Consider the following 22,698-nt stretch of genomic DNA (forward strand, 5'->3'; position numbering starts at 1 on the left):
ACCCTCAATGTCACGTGTTGTTTTTACCTGGCCACAGTTATACAACAGCTTTACTCTCAGTGTCACGTGTTGTATTTACCTAGCCACAGTCATACAACAGCTCTACTCTTAGTGACACGTGTTGTATTAACCCGGCCACAGTTATACAACAGCTCTACTCTCAGTGACACGTGTTGTATTTACCTGGCCACAGTTATATAACAGCTCTACTCTCAGTGTCACGTGTTGTATTTACTTTCACAGTTATACAACAGCTCTTCCTTCAATGTCACGTGTTGTATTTACCTGTCAGAGTGATACAGCAGCTCCTCCCCCAGTGACACGTGTTGTATTTACCTGGCCACAGTTATACAACAGATTTACTCTCAGTGACACGTGTTGTATTTACCTGGCCACAGTTATACAACAGCTCTACTCTCAGTGTCACGTGTTGTATTTACTTTCACAGTTATACAACAGCTATACCCTCAATGTCACGTGTTGTTTTTACCTGGCCACAGTTATACAACAGCTTTACTCTCAGTGTCACGTGTTGTATTTACCTAGCCACAGTTATACAACAGCTTTACTCTTAGTGACACGTGTTGTACTGACCCGGCCACAGTTATACAACAGCTCTACTCTCAGTGACACGTGTTGTATTTACCTGGCCACAGTTATATAACAGCTCTACTCTCAGTGTCACGTGTTGTATTTACTTTCACAGTTATACAACAGCTCTTCCTTCAATGTCACGTGTTGTATTTACCTGTCAGATTGATACAGCAGCTCTTCCCCCAGTGACACGTGTTGTATTTACCTGGCCACAGTCATACAACAGCTTTACTCTCAGTGTCACGTGTTGTATTTACCTGGCCACAGTTATACAACAGCTTTACTCTCAGTGTCACGTGTTGTATTTACCTGGCCACAGTTATACAACAGCTCTACTCTCAGTGTCACGTGTTGTATTTACTTTCACAGTAACACAACAGCTATACCCTCAGTGTCACGCGTTGTATTTACCTGGCCACAGTTATACAACAGCTCTACTCTCAGTGACACGTGTTGTATTTACCTGGCCACAGTTATACAACAGCTCTACTCTTAGTGACACGTGTTGTATTTACCTGGCCACAGTTATACAACAGCTCTACTCTCAGTGACACGTGTTGTATTTACCTTGCCACAGTTATACAACAGCTCTACTCTCAGTGACACGTGTTGTATTTACCTTGCCACAGCTGTACAACAGCTATACCCTCAGTGTCACGTGTTGTATTTACCTGGCCACAGTTATACAACAGCTCTTCCCTTAATGTCACGTGTTGTATTTACATGTCAGAGCGATACAGCAGCTCTTCCCCCAATGACACGTGTCACATGTCTTATTACCTGTCCACGGGGATACGGGAGCTCTATGTATGTCAACAGTCTCGGTTACTGGAAACCATAAGATTTATTTTCAGCTCTCTTAATATGGATGTTTTACCCAAAGACTTAACACAAGGTATATGATTTATCGTGTAGTTAATATTGTTATCGATGCGACAAGCCTATTAGATAAATTTGGCATTATGGATAAATATGCAAATGATGATTTGGTGGAACTTTATTTTGAAAAGAGAACAAAACGTCCATCGAATGCCAACTATTTTTTTAACCTTCCCGATACCTGATGGTGGTCTCCTGTTGACACTGCTTTTGTAAACAAACATGGCTGCAACTTACGAGGGATGTTGGATACGTTCTGCAACTCACACAAACAGGTTAGACCTAATAAGATTAAAATGATCTATTTTTCAATATAATCCCCTTCTGACAGCGCTTTTTACCAGTTTCTAAGAAGTTCTTCTCTTGGCAACATCGTTGGCTTTGTTTATGTAAGGGAACAGTTAGAAATCTGACGGAGCCAGATCAGGAGCATCAGGTGGGTTCTGAAGGAATTTAAAGTCTGACTGAAGCCATGGTAATAACTGAATTATACACTGACGTATTGTCCTGGTGGAAGAGCACACGTTTTGTCAGCTTCCCCAAGTCTCTTTGTCTTAATTTCATCCCGTACTTGCCTCAAAAGTGCAGCATAACATGTTCCGTTTATTGGAAGCAAGTCCACCATGATGTCACCCTCGATATCCAATAAAACGGGGGCCATAACCTTTCCAGCAGGTTGGACAGTCTTTGCCTATTTCGGTGGTGATGGAGTCAAATGCTTCCACTGTTCTTATTGTTGTTTGGCTGGAAATTGTGAATGCAGGTTTCACCCATAGTGAAAAATCGTTGCAAGAACCTTTCTGGATCAGCTTCAAACAACACTAGATTATCACAAGACACGTTGTGTCTGAAATTCCTGCTGAACAGGCAATATAATGATCAATCATTCGCCGATCGGTTATCACCATATCGTGGATTCCCTAAATCATTTCTAGTGATGCTGACGTTACAAGGACGGGGGTCGTCTTCAAGTCTCTCCCTGCCACGCTGAAACTTTGCTGCCTACCTCTTTACGGTCACATAGGAAAGGGCATCCTTCGCTAGTGTCATATCTAGGATGGCGTTTGGTGTTAAGCACTTGTTGTGCAAGTACATGATCACCGCACGTTCCTGAAGTATGTCCATTTATACTGACTTGTCAACACAGTTTGCTCAGTTTACTCAAGTTCTTGTGGATATACCCATATGACGCACTGTAATGTCCACAACGCAATTCCTTCAATGTGAGGTTCAGAACTTATCAATCAACCCTCGTATATGTCACAGGATAATAAATAGGTTGGGCCATGCATGGTAATCATGCAAGTATTTTTCAGTGAGTGAAAATACGTCCTAAAAAAGACATTATTACCCTGTGTTATGTTTTAGTATGGTATATACTGCAAATCTTGTAATGAATGCGTCTCCAAAGTAATGCAACTGCTGACCCCTAGCAATAAATGCGACTCATAATACAATTAATAATCTTAATTAATCTTAACGTATGTTGATTTTATATGGAAACACAGACGGATATAGTCTCTGTACATAAATACATATATATTCATATAGGATTGCACTTAAGTTCTGTAACATTCACAAACATTCGCAAATATGCATTTAAAAGAGCACTAATGTGTACTTTGTGTAGTTTGTAAGTTCTTAGTATTCTGGCTACGTGTGTACGGACGACAGCCTGCCAACTGTTCACACCTATCTCTTCTTGCACCTGACTTCCTTGATTCCGGAGCCGGGATTCCGCTCATCATGCAGTTGTCATTCCATCCCCAAAGAGCTGATTCTCTGGACACTCCACATTGTCAAATGTAATGCAGGTTTTTACTTCTTATGTGTTAGATATGTATGTCCATATGTCGATGCATGTTCTTTATGAGAAACAAACCTTTTGGCTGAATCTTGAGGTGTCTAATTCTTAACTGAGAGAGTGAGATTCTGCCGTGCTTTTTTCAATCTCATTAAAATCAGATCTTAGACCTCTCTATCGCTTCCAAAGGATCTGAGGACATCACATTACAGGTCACATCAGAACTACCTTCTCTTCTCGACCTTTGACCCACCAGTGAAATGGCTAATAAGACAAGAAGTTGACATTGGCCAATCAGAAAGCATTCTCTTTAAAATCAGATCTTAGTTCTCGCTATCGCTAAACAAAAATCTTTGTTTAGCGGCAGCGAGAACTAAGATCTGATTTTCATGAGATTGATCAGAAAGCTTCTTTCTCGAGCATTACTACACAGTTTCCAACTGGCGACTTTCCTTCTAGACCACTGTTTTGACAGAGTTCTCGATTTAAAAAAATGAAAACTGAACAAAAGAACATTATGGAATATCTAATAGATGGCCAAAATTGTATGGCAGTACTTCACCTGGGCGATGGAAAATCTCTTCCGTTTCAAATGTTTATCCCATTGAAGCTATAGATGATGTTGACAGTCTTACAGCCTGTAACTGCCCGTTAACCCTTTGAAGGTTGCATGATTAGAAAAATTATTCCAACTGTCGCTTTCCCTGTCTAGTAAGGGACACTCTAATTGTCGTGTGAAAGGTCTTTCTGACCGGCAATTGGATATCCTCAGATCTTTGTTTAAGAGTGGCTAGTGAATCTTGCAGTTGTACACAAAAATAGAACCAGTAACAACACAATTTCAATATTTCCAGCATTTATGAAATAACATGACATATAAGGATCTCAACAATCTATATTTTATATTCTGATCATCCTTCGAGCATGCTGGTGAAACCCCATCCCAACCAAATTGCAACTGCAATGTAATTCACTTTTGGGGTAAAAGGAGATCAATGCAAAGATGTTCAGTGCAATCTCTGAATAAGACAGATTCAAATTTTTCAAATGGGTAAACATTTCTTAAATGCTACGCGTTGCTGAACGCGTGTGGCGGGAAAGATGTTCCCTTGGTGACCAATAGCGTTGCTACGGTTTTCTCTTCACAGAACAGTACCTGTGAGTGGTACAAGGACTCATGCACAGGTCACCCAGCCATGAGAATCGCTCCACCAGTCTCTGGTAGGGGAACCGATCCGAAATTTTTCCCCTCTCTGTTGAAGAAATATACTTGATACTTTGGGTGCCGGTAACACGCGAGATAGACGTTCCCATGCAAAGCACAGCCCTGGGCCCCGAAGCTGGGTTTCTCCACCGGACATTTGTTGACTGTAGGATGTGGTGAAGAACCTCTGAGATTAAAAATAGTTGAACGATCCATAATCCAGTACAGGTTTAGGTAAGAAGCTACACAGAGTTTGGGAACTATGTTCGTGTTTAGTGTAATGTTAACATGAGTTTTTGGTACTTGTATGGTAGAGTCGAACTGTCTGCCCCGGATTTTGATCTTCACCCCTTCCTTTTCACACCAGAAAAAGAATTTATTTACAGAGTCAATATCAAAACAATTCCCCTTGAAGTTCCTCCCGTGATGATGAATAGCTGCAGCTCGCTCACTTGGGAAATGCATATATGTTATAAATTTACCACGTTCTTTCAGTGTATATAGAAGTCGACCATTCTCTTTGTCCACGACAAATGCTTGAATAGGACCACGCTTTAGTTCTTGGTAGTCGCTTCCATTCAAACAGCTGGTAAGGATAATTTTCCTTCGTTGCATTTTCTCCATCCAGTAGAGTCTACAATGACTTGAGTCTGGTATAAATGCTCTCACCTTGGATCCAAACGTGTTCATTTGCTTCATCCTTTCAAACGTATCAAACTCCTCATTATATAGATACAGGGCTACCCTATTGAGCATGGTGATCTGAGTAACGTACAGGTAATCGGAAGCTTCACTGGTGCCACCTTCTGGAAGTGAGCATGAACATTTATTTCTGCCGTGCCATGTTTTCATTTTCAATGGTGTAGCAAACAGAACAGAGTTGGACTTCGCTGGCCTGTATACAACAAGATTGTCACTGGGGTAGATGCTCTGTCTAACAAGGTTTTCGACAACGAGGCTACACTCCAAATAGTTCAACTTGGCTGATTTTGACACGCCCGCTGCCTTACACTGGGGATGCATGGAGCAGACTGCTACGCACTTCAGTTTACTGGGGACCTGGAATGTTGAGGTGATGTGACGCCGGATTTTCAGAGTGAGAGCATAGTCCATAGTCCCCACAGGTTTCCAGAAGGACCCGCCACAGAGAGAGGCACAGAGAGAGGTATCCGTTACAGGATCCACAATTAAAGTGAAACTGTAAGGGTCTTGTTGGGTTCATGTTTCTGTAAAGATCCATTTACACAATTCCAATATCGACTGGGAAACTCTAGCATGTGTAAAGATCACTTGTGATTTATTCACTTGACATTTTAATTCTACTTAAACTGATATTTCCTTGCTATCTCTTGAACCCAAATTTGTAGTTATCTTTTACTTTATTTGAAGGGCAAGTAAAGTGAAAAGACATGATTGCGATATTTTGGAGAATATTAACTTTCCTTGACACATTTAGTAAATTTCAGAGAGCGAAAAATTCATAATATTCGTAGAAAGTATTTAAATGTCCAAGTAAAAGTGCTTTTAGTAAATATCCGAGGGAGAAAAATTCATAATATTCGTAGAAAGTATATGAAAGTCCAAGTAAAAGTGCTGAAATCACTCAGTCTGTAATTGGCTTCCATAACAAACCTATTTGTGGGCGTGGTCTAAAGCTAACGGCGCAGCAGTGAAAACTGTTACATTTGACGCATTCACCTATCTTGACATTCTTACTCGTTATACATATACTGTTTCTGCTAATTCTGTTAATCCTACAACAGAATTATCTTGACAACGGTATAAGGATCTATACTGAAACGTCGCCTTTTACAGTAATAAAAGAAGTTGTTATCCATACATTGTGTCTACTTTGTCATCCGTCAACTTCTAAGTAATGCCTATCAAACACTTCATTGAAAATATTGTTGAATGTGTGAAACGACCCTTGATCTTGCCATAGAGAATAACTAAATAACAATTAAAGATCGGCAATTATAGTTTTATTACTAACATCCTCTTTGGGTAATAAAACACCAGCTGTCCTCGGAGGGATTCCATACAATAAATGCCTGTCAGGGTTTAACCCCCTGAGTAAGACAGTTCCAGTGTTGTTGCTGAGGTGACATAAGTTGTGGACAAGTTATCAAATGGATGAGCAGACAGAAAAAAGACCTTGCGTATCCAAAACCGGAAGCAAAAGCGGGCGGACTGGGCGTAGACCCGATCGTCATGAGCGTTGCAATTGCAATTACACCGTGAACCCGTTTTAACTCCAGTCAGGGAATTCCCCGCAGTGGAGGAATATTTCGTTTTTAGTTATCCTCTGTTTTATATGGTGGCCGAGAGGGGACATCGCTTTATCGCTCTGTGGCTTTATCGCTTTCTCGCGGTTAAGCAATATCCCCTCTTGACCACTATACTATAGGGGCCGCGTGTGATATCTGACAGACGTAGGTGATTTTAAAACAATCCACAGAGTTTTGCGTAAAATGTAATTGATTGATTTAAGGCCCTATTCAGTTGTATGTGACCATCACGCCGAATGCGCGTGGCAGATCATGGCAATACGCTCTAAATAAATCAGGTTAAAATCTAGATATATACTTTTCAAAAGAAGTTACGAAGACTGTGCACGTGGTTAATGAGTCATGGCTGGTTGTTTTGCAAAAATACAATCTTGTGGGTGTTCTATAACTTGTTTTCGGTAGTATATGATGCTTCAGTGTCTCATACTGTCTCCGTAAATATTCTTTTTGACATTTGATGTATTTTTAACTTGAATTGTGTCTCTTGTATTGTGCAAATCTACAAGTATATGTACTTGCATAAAGTAATTTGATAAACACCGCTGTGAGTGAGTGAGAATGGTTTCACGTCGCTTTTAACAATAATCCAGTAATATCACGACGGGGAACACCAGAAATGGGCTTCACACATTGTACCCATGTGGGGAATCGAACTGGGTCTTCGGCTCGACGAACGAACGCTTTAACCACTAGGCTACCCCACTGCCCCCATCGCTGTGGCGTTACCACAGTTGATATGTGTACTTGTGTAAATTACACATATGGAGAGACATAATAATTAGTGTGGCCACATAGTAAGGTTGATAACAATATGATATTCATTACTATGATTATTTATAACATATGTTAAATCGGCTATCATTGTAAGATTTTATGTATATCTTAAGTATAGTTTTGCCAAAATTATGTATGTGTGTGTGTGTGTGTGTGTGTGTGTGTGTGTGTGTGTGTGAGAGAGAGAGAGAGAGAGAGAGAGAGAGAGAGAGAGAGAGAGAGAGAGAGAGAGAGAGAGAGAGAGAGAGACTCATTGTCTGTGTAAAAATGTAGTGGATAACTACATAACTCACATCAGAACGCACAATTGTTAACCATACAGTTTAATTGGATAGAGAATTGCTACATAAATATGTATATTCCTGCCTGAGCCTATACTATAATCGGATATCTAGTCTCCCCTGGCGGGAAAGTTAAACTTTATTCTACAAGCACTTTAGCATTAAATTTAATTCCCAAAGACAGTTTGAAAGTAATTATAAGAAACGAGGTATTTTTAAAATAATATTTACAACGCATTTCATTTCTATTGTCCTAATGGGGTTTCGGGTTAATGACGCTTCGAAAGTCGTATATGGGACTTAAGATAGAGACATATATCTAATCCATCAGTATTTTGTAAGGGAAGCATAACTGTGTATATGTATAACGTTTGTCTGCATAATGTACATGCATCTTAATCAATATAATTGTGATCCCGAAATCGGACGAGCACATATTCGGCTTCAACTCCAAATCTAATGACCGAAAAAAATTCTTTGGACGTTGCAAACAATACAAACAGTGGCTGATAAAACTGACAATTATAACGGTGAGAATTACAGGAATGGATCACCAAATATCAGCAAAAAACGTTTTAATGTACGGAATTAAGGGAAATATCGCTTTCTCGCTCTATCACTTTCTCGGTTTCTCGCTCTATCGCTCTATCACTTTCTCGCTTTCTCGTTCTATCGCTTTATTAGTCTATATCGTTCTATCGATTTCTCTAATGACTAACCATACTCATATGAAAGAATTGGGTGTTCTTTAACTTCTTTTGAATAGTATGTACTGTAAATCTTGAAATTAACGTTAGAGTTAATAATACATGCAAAAAATGAGAGAAGACTTAATTAATGAAACTTTGCATTTATGTCTCAGAAATGACAGTTGATAAGACGGCCTCACTGCACGCTTTGAAAAGCGGAAATCCCAACTTGAATATAAAACCAATCAACTATCTATTTCCACATTACGGTTACTGAGAACAATATGTCATCCCAAAACTAGAAATTACATAATGGACATCCGGTAGTATTACCATTGCTGGGGTGGGGACTTCCTCTTTGATGACATCTACTCCGCAAACAGAATAAACATTGATATAACCTGAGTGTTGTTTTTAGGAAAACACTATTGTTTTTTTAGGAAGTACGTACTACTCAGCCCTAATGAGCGGTGTTATTTGCGGTTTGTGTTGATAACCTGGCCTGGGGGCGGGGGATCCAATAAAACTAAATAGGGCCATAAATCAATCAAATTTTTTTTGACGCAGAAATCCGTGGATTGTTATAAAAGCACCTACGTCTGTACTGTTATATTATGTTTAAGTAGATAGTGAAAAAAATTCAACATTCCATCCATATGTATAGTTTGAAATGTGACTGGAAAAATCTCAGCTATCTTTTATAATTAAAACCCACCTCAGCCTCCGCCCACCCAGGTTAGGTTTAACAATTCATTAATGTTGTTTTACGTATATACTTTTTATCGTATAGAAACTCATAACACATGCGACACATATAGTGGCCAATGGGGAATATTGCTATACCGCGAGAAAGCGAGAAAGCGATGTCCCCTCTCGGCCACCATAGCTTTACGCAATATCCGTTTTGTCCGTTTTTGAAATTTAATTTTAGTCGAGCATTTGCGCCAAAGTATTAAAATCTATAAAGTTGCTATGTTGACTTTACTTGCCCTTTAAAATGGAAAGGGTAAACACACAAATTCTTGACACACAAACAAACACCATTCAAGTGAGCCCACTTATTTCAACAATGTCTATTGATGTATGGTAACCTGAGCTTGGGGCATTACTGGGGGCATCTACTGTTGATGTCTGCTGAGACGAACTCATTTCCATACACATGTATTATGCAATAGTTTTACTCCTATATATGTGCCGAGAGTTTCAAGAGTATCCCATCAAAATAGATAAAATGGTAAAATCAGATAGGGGCGGACCATTTGGTATTTGGGGGAGGGAGAAAGGCGATGGTGTTCTTCATCATTTTTAGAGGCTGGGATCTTGTTTTCCATCATATAAAAGAGCTGAAATTGTTTAACGTCACATTTCGATTTCAGCCTAAGGAAATAATGTTCACTTTTTCTCTAGTTCACTAAAACAGTACAGATGTAGGTGAATTTAAAACAGAACAATGAAAATAGCAGTATACGTAAGCATTTTAGATAATAAATGACTGACAACTGGTCAACTTGACATGTTTGTACTCTCAACTGCTGTAGGAATGCACTTTTCAAATACTAAGATTGTTGATGATGGACATAAATAGCATAGCTTTTGAAGTTAACTGAAAAAAACGCACGTTGGGTCCAAGTCCCGAATAGTGTTACAAAATGGTTGAGAATCAATCGGCCAAACACAACCCAAACAATTCGCTGAGTAATGCGCGTGCTACAGTACCTAGATCAATGGAACTTGAGTTTGAAGTGAAGCTTTGGCTGCACTCAGGGGCGGCCATTTGATATTTGGTTGGGGGCCCGGGTTTTGGGGGTAGGTTCATGTTTTCTTTTCTTCATTTTTAGGGGCTGAGATCCCATGGAAAGAATATCAAAATTTTCTCACTGTTCACTTTAACTTAATAACTGTACAGATGTAGGTGATTTTGAAACAGAACAATGAAAACAGCAATATACTAAAGCATTTTATAAAATAATGAATAAAAGGTTTTCTTCAACACCATGTGTAGCAAAACCCAGTCAACTTGACATGTTTGTACTCACACCTACTGGAAGAATGTACTTTGCTATTACTAAGACTGTGGATAATGGACATAATTAGCATAACTTTTGATGGAAACGAAAAAAAGAAACGTTATCAAACTGAAAGTTGGACACGTTGGGTCCAAACCATGAATAGTGTTACAAAATGATTGAGAATCATTCGTCCAAACACATCCACACTAGTTTGCTGAGTAATGCACTGCTGTAACATTACCCAGATCAGTGGAACATGAGCTTGAAGTGAAACTTCTAGCCTACAAAGATATCGATATAAAAAGAACGATGTACTTGTCATTCACACCCAAACCGTTGAACAGTGACAAAAACCATGCTGAGATTAACGTAGTGAAAGAACAAGCCATTGGTATGATACATCAAGAGGCAACGCATGACCACGTTGCACGGAGTTTTGGCTGTAGCCGAATGACAGTCTCCAGGCTAATGGTCCGTTATTAGGCACACTGGATGGACGGGAGACAGGCGATAGTTCATCGAAGCCATTGGTGAAGCGGCGGCTTGGCCGACACCATGACCAGTCATGCACCATAACAATACCCCTGTACGTCGTGGAGCTTTTTTTCCAAAGAGCATATTTAAAATATTGAAAGTCCAACTACACGGTAAAATCAATTTCTCCAATCACAATGATCAGCTTTGGCTTCAGATTGGTCAGAATTACGACACACTCACTTACATCATCACAAAATCGAAACATGTGACACCAGACCCACTAAACTCCCTTTTATAGGCAAAATGCATCCATTAGAAAGAATGTTCCAGACAGGTGCAAGACATGTTTGAAGCGAATATCATTCAGCCAAGCTCTTCTCAATGGCACTCGCCCATTGTCATGGTTAATAGCTGCTACTGCTTGCTTAGATTATAGACGCATCAATGCAGTTACCAAAGCTATATTTGCCCCTCTACCACCTCAGCCAATATTTTTAGTGTGGTTGTTTGTGCTAGTGGCTTTTGGCAAATACCACACATGAAGGCTTAAATTACACAGGATAGTGTTTTTGGATGCAATCGCCTCCCTTAAAGCCTCAAAATGCTCTTATGGCATTTCTGCAAAATCATTTCAGAGGCAATAAAGAATAATTTGCGTTACATACTAATATATGTAGATAAAATAATATTTTCTAAAACGTTTTTGGAACATCTGAATCACCTCAAGGCAGTATTCCAAAAGATGAAAGCAGGGCACACTCTAAAACCAAGCAAATGTAAAGTTGCTTCTTGTAGGGCAGATCTTCAGCAAAGATGGCACCCATGTGGATCCTTCAAAAATAGATTCAGTCACACAGATCCCACCCTCTAAAAATGTCCATGACGAGTGTCATTTCTTAGGTTTCGCCTTGTATTATCACAAATTTGCAGCAAACCTTTCTGGCATCGCCTCCCCTCTATACAACCTTCTGAAAAAAGACGCGTCTTTCGAATGTTTCATCAAATGCCAACAAGCAAATCCTAACAACAGCCCCCATCCTTGCATATCCCGACCAAAACAAACCATTCGTCCTCACAACTGATGCATCTCAAACTGCAATAGGGTACGTGTGAGGCAAACTTGGAATGATGTTTTTAATTCTGTCTTTCGACCATACAAGTATCTTTCTGTTTAGGAACAAACAATGTTGATTGTGAACGTTTCTTTTGCTCGCCAGTTTCCAAGTTAGGGAATATGATGCTTAGTGGTCATTTTCCATCACAGTCAACAACTATTATGGCTCTTGAATTGGAAGATTTGAAATGATTATTAATAAATAAGGGTTACATGCATACTGCCTTTCATGGTCATGTTTGTATGTCAAAGATTATGGCCTTGCTCATGAAATATTCTGTATTGGTGAGGATGGCCATATTGAGGTCGAGACTTCTTACTGAGGCTGATTTATTTTTCAAGCAGATGGAGGCCATATGTACCCTATTTTCTACTCCCCTCAAACCGTTGGATAGTGACAAATAACATGATTAACCCCACAACGGAGAGAACAAGCTGTTGGTATGATACACCCTAAAGAGCAACGCATGACCACGTCTCAAGGAGTTTTGGCTAAAGCATGGGAGAGCGGGTGATTTTGGATGGAAACCATCACTGGACAGCGTTACATTGACCAATCTCTCTACCCTGTTGTGCTATCGTTCTTGCAACAGAATCCACGGAACCTGTTTTCAACATACAACATCTTGCCTTGGCCAGCACAATCACCAGATTTATCATTCACAGAACACTTGTGGGATCAAGACGACCGTCAAATTAAAGTACGACCAGGTCGCCCTTATAACACGGATCAGTTAGCACAGGCCTCCCAGCAGAATGGCATCAAATCTCACATCTTTTGCGAAGGAATCGTCGAGCTCGGCACACATTGATGCTCGTGGTAGGCAAACATGATACCGACTGACAAGCATGACATCTTGAAGAACTAAAGGGAGTTTGATGTGCTGATTTCAGTCTTGATGGTTGATCGTTTACTGGACAATCGACCCCATCCTCCAAACTGTGGGCACAATACCTTCAGTTTTGTTCTCATTCAGGGCGTAACTTGTAATGATGTTGATAATTCATGACTTTCTACAATACAAGCCTCTTCCTTGACATTGGTACTTTTTTTAAGAAACAAACAATGATGATTGGTAACGTCTCTTTTACTCGACAGTTTAGGTGATTGCAGTAAACTAATTTTATTCATATACATGTTCATGATATATTCTATTTGCCAAGTAAGTGTTGAAGATGCTTAATGGGCATTCCACATCATAGTCAACAACTGTGAGAGTATCATAGCGGGACAAGTTGAGTCCATAACCTTGTCCAAGGATACAGTGACGTACTGTGCATGCTATGGCCTCTTGAAATGTGAAATGTGAAATGATTATTAATAAATAAGTATTACAGTCATACTGTATATCATGCTCATGTCTCAATGTCCAAAATTATGGCTTTATCGGGACTTTTTTTATTGGATATGCTATCTATGTAGGTGAAAGTATTATCTACATAGAAGATTAAAAAGAATAGACTGTTGCCCTAATACCCTTCCACAGTCAGGTATAAGTTGGGCCTCCAGGCTTGCGTTCTTGACCCGCAGAGGAGATGGCACAAGTATCCAGTGTTGAAGTATCCGAGGCCTCCCCTACATGTTCCACACTCACTAGGCTCATTTTACTGGCTAATTGTCGGAGTTTAAATACAACGCCGCATCGGAACACAAAATAAAAATACATGGTATCAATAAATGAAAGTTCAGCCACCGGCAAACAAAGCTATGCCACCTGACCATCTCTCAAGCTTTGTAAGTCGCTCAGTGGTGGAACTCAAATTCTGCTAGACTATAGTCACATTTATTATTATGGTAAATACGTGTCATGCAGTTGGACAATAATTCTACACTACTTCAACCTGCTGGACAGAGCTTTCACTGAGCTCACCTGATAATAAAATTACACAGTTGGGTCTGTGTTTGAACCCCTGTTGCTGTGACGGTTTGAGTGATGTTGAATCACCTGTCAACTTGACGTTGAGCAAGCGCATGTAGTCACAGTGCCCGACCACGATCCGATTCAGAGAGAAAACTTATCATAACAGCTTTACTGTTTGCGTTTGACCGTGATGCCGTATTGCCTTTAAACGGACCGGTAACAAGTACTAGTGCAAAATGACAGGATCGAGAGCGTTTCGGCGCCTGAACAGGGTCAATTAGAAAATCACGGTCATTTCATTAGTTTCATACAATATGCATGTTCCAATATTACAAAATGTCTCTACTGTAATTTGTAACAACCGATTCACCTTCAGGTGTATGCTCTATACAACACAATATGTCTGGTGATGGTAAACGTTTATGTGGATGACTCTTCAATAGTTTAGTGTAGTATATTCCGAGTTTTGTTCCACTGTATAAAGCGAGTGTTGAAGAGCAGGGAGGTATACTATCCTCATTGTTCTACATAGGATAAAAAGAGCAAACGCTGGAGAAGAGTATTTTCAGTTGATGTCCCTTTGTGCCAGCTTGATGTGGTGCAAGTTCAGGTCACAGTAGTGAAACAGACCCCATACCAATAGCATGGTTATGATGGTGAGAAAGTAAAACTCAGGGTGAACGTTGTATTCGATCCCATGATCATCAAATCCTGGCACTACTCTAAGGTACACAACTCTGCCCAGTAAATTGTGGCCCCCATTGGTTTCTAGGGAGATGCAGTGAATGTATGTGAAGATCAAAGGCCACACCAAAAATAGAAATAGATCAGAAAACAAAATGACTAGATCTTGGCAATAGTAATGGATGTTACTCTGCACATTAAATTGTGATGGCCTAGTGGACTGGGCCTCCCAAATTCACAACAAATTTAGACAAGGAAACTTACTAGCAGCGTTTCATTTAAGGAAAAAGAGTGAAGGGGGTTGTGTTCAATGCCCCCATGGTCTACCCAGTTGTTGATCACACAAATGTAATGTAACTGTACTGACAACTGCAGAAGAAGAACCAAGCACTGTTTATATTTCAAAAGCATTTATTTCAGTCACTAGCCTGTAACACGTGGATCTAAACTGTTTTCTATCAAGTTGAGAGTCTGTGACGGCACACTCTTGTTGCTAGATAGCATACGACAATAACAACATGGAAACACATCAGTAGCAGGACACCAATTTCAATAAAGATCGAGTAAATGAGTAAATATCACCTCATTGTAAGTTCACCTCTGAATAGCAGAGTTATCTACCTCACATAAGCTCCCACCAGAGGGCCTGACACACAGAGTGGGAAGTGGGAAATACTCCCTCAGAGAGCCACAATAACCTTGCATGCATGTCAGCTTTTGTTAAAAGACCTCAGTATCCCTAGACAAGCATTAAACATATATATATATTATTCATATATATTTATTCATATATATTTTAAAGTTGCTCAACGTTCAGTATAAACATTTTAAATTATATTTTTAGATAAATTGTGTAACTTTTAAAAAAGGTTTAAAACAAAATATAAGTTTCGGACATCATCCAATCAGGATGAGGACATACAAGTATTACAAACAACATCAAAATATTCGACAAAAATGTTGCCATGTAACTGCCAAATTTAAGCCATTTTTTGTTATATCAGTAAACTTAGAATGAGGCAAATGCAGAAGGAACAAAATCAGCGAAGACTGGTGGTGTTGATCAACTCAATGTCATTAAGTAACTGGTCAGAAGATCTTCAAACAAATAATGAAGGTATAATTGGAATTGAATCAGTATCCATACTGTAAATTGTAATTGCCATTTTGTTTCTGTTGGCCTTGATAGCATGGGAACAGGCAGTGTGATCTTCTCCTGCTCAACACCCCAGTCTTCCAACACTGCACCTTACTGGGAGCATTGTAATACTCATTATACAGGCTACCCGGATTACTCAAGTTCAGATCTGTAGTCACCTGGAGAAGATTTAACATTTTAGGTGATTGATACCATTGTGAAGTCATACCATATGTTTAAGGAAAAATCAACTGGACACCTGATGACCTGTTGATGTAATCCTCCTCCTCCTCAAGAGTGTGGTCAGCCCTTACCCCTGGTCTGAGCAAGTACTTGAGTGAAACTGGGGTTTGCTGCTGGGCACCCAGCCTCCCAATGTATCCTGGTCAGATCAAAGCACATATGCAATTTTCAGAGATTCTTTTGAACAAAACCATGGCCAAATATAGGATGTCAATGGAAACTGAAATTTAGCAAGCTGTTTTGCTCAAGCCTGTTAAATTTTGCATGTCATACAGAAACATTTTATTAAGGAACAACAAATAGGCTTTCAGTCTGGCATACTGTGTAATATTGTGCAAAATACACTCCAACAAGCAACAATCTTTTTGGAGGGCTATGCTTGATGCAAGGAAGGAGAAAGATGTCTTCAGTTTTACTTAATATTAACACTATACGTACACACTTACTGATGCCTTATATGCCTCATCACACAACTTTATTTCTCAACAAAAAATGGATTTTGACATTGTTCCATGCCAGTGTAGTTGACTGTTGACATTACCCCTTTGTGCACAGAGTAAAATAAATCATCAAAATAAATGTGGAGTTAAAATAGGACAATGTTATGCCAAGATAAAATAATTAAAGACATGGTATTCACATTCACAATTTATACTACTTTAAAAATTGACTAAAATTATTGTATTGTTTTATCACATTTGGCTTGCTGCGAGGCAGTACAACAATGTTATCAGATCTTCCAGGATGAAAGGCGTGATGATGATGAATGTCGTCCTACAGAGTGCTCCAGCACTGCACATTACCCACTGTACCTATGCTGGTGTGTATCTGCCCCCATAGCAACCTCACTCACTAATAGCAAACATTCTACCCATCAAGGCTATCTGATCTCTTTGGCAAGCAAGAGGGAGTGCCCAAAGCTTCGCCAAGTCACTGTTGACTAGCTGGCACAAGGTTACCTCCTATGTCCTAGGCTGATCATGTCTGGCATACAATATAACACAACTGAGTGAAAACGGCTGAAATGTTAATGAAATCTATCTGTTGTACAGCTTGTGTTGATGAGGACAAGCTGTCACCATGGCATGTATGAATGGCGGCTGATGGGCTCTGGCCACTGTGGTGGTGGTGTGTGTGAAGGAGATGAGACAGGGAAAGACGCACCAACCACACAGGCGACTGGGCTTGTATTTGACTGGGGTGGTGTGGTGGTTGTTGTTATTGTAGTGGTGATTGGTATGCTAAGAGACAGGGAGAGATGCACTATGACACAGACTGCAGGGTGTGGTTTGGGAAATGGGGCAGTGGTTGTGGTAAAGGGGTGAAATGGGGTTTAACTTGCCTTCAAGATTATTGCACTTATATAGCAGTTTTACATGCATACCCGACTCACACACAGTATACTTGACTCAGACCAGACTAATCCTTGTTTTAGCCCCTTAATGCTAAGAACCATGTCTGAGCGTCCTTTGGTATCATGTGGCCAGGGATCAAAACCACTGACCTTTTGCTCGCAGCACAGACATTCTATCAACTAGACCATGAAGGCGGTCTGTTGTGAAGAAGATGTCAAAGAGGCAGGGAGAGATGCATCACCATACAGGCTGTGTGGTGTGGGATATGGGATCGGGTGGTGGTTGTTGTAGTGGTGGTGGCGTGAAGACGGTGTCAAGAGGCAGGGAGAGATGCATCACCATACAGGCTGTGTGGTGTGGGATATGGGATCGGGTGGTGGTTGTTGTAGTGGTGGTGGTGTGAAGAAGGTGTCAAGAGGCAGGAAGAGATGCATCACCATACGGGCTGTGTGGTGTGGGATATGGGATCGGGTGGTGGTTGTTGTAGTGGTGGTGGTGTGAAGAAGGTGTCAAGAGGCAGGGAGAGATGCATCACCATACAGGCTGTGTGGTGTGGGATATGGGATCGGGTGGTGGTTGTTGTAGTGGTGGTGGTGTGAAGAAGGTGTCAAAGAGGCAGGGAGAGATGCATCACCATACAGGCTGTGTGGTGTGGGATATGGGTTCTGGTGGTGGTTGTTGTAGTGGTGGTGGTGTGAAGAAGGTGTCAAGAGGCAGGGAGAGATGCATCACCATACAGGCTGTGTGGTGAGGGATATGGGATCGGGTGGTGGTTGTTGTTGTAGTGGTGGTGGTGTGAAGGTGTCAAGAGGCAGGAAGAGATGCATCACCATACAGGCTGTGTGGTGTGGGATATGGGATCGGGTGGTGGTTGTTGTAGTGGTGGTGGTGTGAAGAAGGTGTCAAGAGGCAGGGAGAGATGCATCACCATACAGGCTGTGTGGTGTGGGATATGGGATCGGGTGGTGGTTGTTGTAGTGGTGGTGGTGTGAAGAAGGTGTCAAGAGGCAGGGAGAGATGCATCACCATACAGGCTGTGTGGTGTGGGATATGGGATCGGGTGGTGGTTGTTGTAGTGGTGGTGGTGTGAAGAAGGTGTCAAGAGGCAGGAAGAGATGCATCACCATACAGGCTGTGTTGGATATGGGATCGGGTGGTGGTTGTTGTAGTGGTGGTGGTGTGAAGAAGGTGTCAAGAGGCAGGAAGAGATGCATCACCATACAGGCTGTGTTGGATATGGGATCGGGTGGTGGTTGTTGTAGTGGTGGTGTGAAGAAGGTGTCAAGAGGCAGGGAGAGATGCATCACCGCACAGACTACCTGAGTGGTATGACTACTTCCGAGATGAGACCATGACAAGGAGAGAGTATTGCACCACATAGATGCGCAGGGCAAGCAGAGGGCATACAGTCCCAGCTGCAACATCCATGATGCCTACTGCCCCTGGCCTTATCTTAGACCCATGTTGAAATATTTGTGATGTGTGGACAGAAGTGATTGAACTGAAGATCAGGTGTTGCTGGTGGGGAACTGAGCTTGCTGCACAGCCCTACCATAGATTGCTCTGGAGATTCCTTGCTCCATAACAGTGAAAACAGAAACTGACCCAACTCACCACAGAAACAACATACTTGTCACCTATACAGTCTGCTATGAACTTAACAACTTAATACGGTGTGGTTCACAATCTGGCTCTTACTTTGCTTAAACCAGAAATACATATATGTTCTAGTATATCCATGATGGATTTGCACCTTGGGAATACTATACATTGAGCAAGCCAATATGTCATAAAGGTACCCTCTGTATGCTGGCTTTGTAGGAAATATGTCTCATATTGCACAAATCGGGGATATTCTCACCAAGAATAGCTGCAGGATTAGATTTCCTTAATGAATAATGAAAAAGTTGACTAGAGATTGAGCTCCAACAGAACAAGGTGTTTCAATCGTCAAATATCAAATGTTGTTCATCTGGTTTCAGGTTTCTCCTGAAACATTCATACTTCTAACAAGTACATTAAATATTAAGCTTCTCACTTACCAAACTTTTTCTACCTAGAATGAGACTATCACATACTGATGGTCAGAGATTAAGAAACCTCACAGAACTGCATTTCCTTAACTTTTGAAATAAAAAATTATTTTTCTCTCGCAACTGCAATGACATGTTTAACAGGACAAAAAATTACTTAGTTCATGAACAAACAATTTGAAAACATGAAGCATATGGGACGAAGTTAATATTATCCTTTAACAGGGTAGCCTGTTATACCCTGAACAATTCTGATGTGTCCTTTAAGTACTTATTTCACTTGATATCCAGTTGATGGCATTACTATGAAATGATAGAAGAAATTCATTGATCTCTACCTTTATTAGGTAAATTAATCTAACAGAATTATTCTCTTTCAGGTTTAATGCTACTTTTGGCACATAAATGATATACTAGTAGGCATCTCTAATAATTCTACAAAGATAGAGTCCAATGTATGCATGATTGCTCAACTTGCAGCCATCAGCATATTATCTACCGTTTAGGTGAGGAGACATTATCTTTCAGAAAGTATGAATGAATTCAGCATGTTTCCTCCAAGATACAGAAATAAATTACACTTAGTGTTAATATCAGCAATTTTGATCCTAGTAAATTGAGTATCCCATGTTGAGACTAATGCCCTTGCTGGGATTCACTGCATCCCTACGGTTGGTCTCTGCACAACACCATGTTCAACATGCACACAACGTTCCTGTGAAGGACTCAATAAGATACTGTTAAAAGTAGTTAATAGTAACACCCCATCTCAGTGTGTGTATGTGTGTGAGAGAGGGAGAGAGAGAGACAGACAGAGGAGAGATGGGACCTAGTGCAATCAGCGAGTAACACATGCCTAACAACACAATGCAGATTGGACATGCCTAGGTTATCTGTGGTCACTTGTGTCAGGTGTATCATACCAAACATTTTTACAAATATTCATAATTTACACATAAAAAATCAACAGTCAAGGCCTGCCTAAAAGCCATTGTATTCACAATATATTATATATAATAGAGAAACAAAAAAGATAGTGCACTCCTGTGAAAAACTTATTTCTCATGACATGCCAAATGCATATTAAAGAGAAAAGCAATATTTCAAGGAAAAATAGTAAAATAATGTTTATCTCAATAATATGAGTTTTAAATAAACATATGAGTTGACAAATGCAGCACAAGGCCATACTCACAGATGGGCCAGGAATATCGTGTTACAGATCATCGTCATTCTGTTTCCATGAAAACTTGAATATAGAGTCTTTAATATGCATATAGCTACAGCTTTCATAAACAATTATTAATAATAATAATAATAACAGGAACACAACTGTCTTGATGCTAAAATACCCATATTGCACATGAAAAGTCAGTACTCTGACAATGCATTAGATGAAGGACATCTTGCAACAATATGACAATACTAGCCCTGGGCTTTATGGCAAAGCAGGATTCCTATGAATAGTCATCATCTTCTATGGAATACTTTTTTTCATAAAATAGGAATTAACCTGGAAGGATAAAATTACATCTAAATGTGTAGTGTTTGGTAGTCAATGAATGAATAAAAAGACATTAGCAGAAGAGGACAAATCTTACTTTGTACTGATCAGTGTGGTTACCAAGTTCACTACATTCAGTCGGAAGTGTCTCAACCATGCAAGGATAATCTTTGTCAAAAAGACCAGGGGAGAGTTGTTGAGATAACAGTATTAAATGTAAAAAATAGGTCACATTGCAAGATGGCCACCACATTGATATGTAGCCAACAGGTCAACCATGCATGGACACTGAACAACAGATTGTATATTATGATTTGGCAAATTGAACAGGCTTTCCACCAACTTTCATTAACAATGGAGAAATGAGAGATTTTTAATGACGGTTGTCAGGCAAACTTGCACAAAAAATTGGACTTAGCATAAAAGAGGTTAGCTGACATTTTATGCCATAATAGAACATTCAAATGCAAAGCTCCTTACATCACTGGATTTGTACAGCTTTAAGAATAACATTCTCATATACAACAGAACACTATTGATTTACATCTTCCTGGAGAATAAATATATTGGGTAGGGGACAAGTAGAGGCTATAATTATGCATTTTCTTTAATTATTTGAAGGTTATTTATTATAAAATGCTGCCTCAGATTTCTCTGATAGCTCATTATCAAATCTAAGAGGCTCAACACCAAAGTTAAAGAAAAGAAGAAAAACTTGAAGGCGACAGAAATGCTGCAAAAAGGAGGGAGCTGGGAGATCTAGCATCCCAGAGTCTGAAACCGCCTTGTCTTAATGGACTCAGGAAATGAGGCCAACATCATTCACCAACTTGGTTGAACAATCACTGCAGCTCTGAATCCCATTATTCCATGATTCTTAAACATTGGGCAGACACCGGCCACACTTGCCTGCAGCCTCATTAACTGTATGTAGAAGAAATGCTGAGCATGTATTATGACAAGTAATACTTGATACCTTAGAGGAATCAGTCATAACAAAATGAACACAGGGCTTAGAGTCACCATAAACTTAATATCATGTGAAATAACAAAAGCCTTAACTATCAGTGGTCAACGGGATCAAACTGACTCATTCTCACTCAGGAAGAAAAACCCAAAACAAAGAAGACTTGATTTGAATAAATAAACATGTTATGTGGTGGAGCCGTCCAACAGTTGATAGACAATAAACCAAAGTTAAAACAGTTCCATCTGAGCCTCCATACCTCCTACACAGCATGAAGATATCAGGAGTGATTCTGAGGCCATGGAATCAATAAATACAGGAGAGAGTGCCATCCGCAGTGGCTGAAGGACAGAGCGGCTGGATTTGTCCGCCCTTCAGAGAGACGGCTTCACAGTTCAAACATACATCTCAGGACCTCCAATGCTCAGAGTGAACTGGGATTCAATAAATAACTATGTAGGGCCATTGTGTGTCCATCTGTCTGTCGGTCTGTCTGTGGGAGGGGTGCTGGTAGATAGGGGTGGGAGACACTAGTGCCCTGTCCCCACAGCTGAAGAGGCAGCAGCACATGTGCCTGTGGCGCCCTCTAGGTCCAGCTTGCCGTAGTCAGGGTTGATGAACGAGAATCCTCGGAACTCTTCCTGGTTAATGGACTTCACCATGGTTGGATCCATCGGTGTCAACACAGGCTCCTCCGACGTGAAGTCCCGGTCAAAGTTGTTGGCATCCGTTTTGTTTTTCTGTAAAGCACAAAGCATTTCATTCAGAAAAGAACTGAAGAAGGAGTGGCAATGGATGT

At 40.3% G+C, this 22,698-nt stretch overlaps 1 protein-coding gene across 2 annotated transcripts in view; it reads right to left on the reverse strand.

Annotated features, from left to right (window-relative positions):
• Positions 1 to 15,052: 15,052 nt before the first annotated feature.
• LOC124124663 (calcium-independent protein kinase C-like) overlaps positions 15,053 to 22,698 on the reverse strand; it is a 49,275-nt gene continuing 41,629 nt past the window's right edge. For both annotated transcript variants that reach the window (XM_046487894.2, XM_046487886.2), the window contains exon 16: positions 15,053 to 22,639. In XM_046487894.2, coding sequence (XP_046343850.1) covers positions 22,430 to 22,639 — 210 coding nt within the window. In that variant the 3' untranslated portion in view covers positions 15,053 to 22,429. The remainder of the gene's footprint in view (positions 22,640 to 22,698) is intronic.

Source organism: Haliotis rufescens, unplaced genomic scaffold (genome assembly GCF_023055435.1).
Source record: "Haliotis rufescens isolate VD_foot unplaced genomic scaffold, xgHalRufe1.0.p SCAF_3, whole genome shotgun sequence".
Lineage (NCBI taxonomy): Eukaryota > Metazoa > Mollusca > Gastropoda > Lepetellida > Haliotidae > Haliotis > Haliotis rufescens.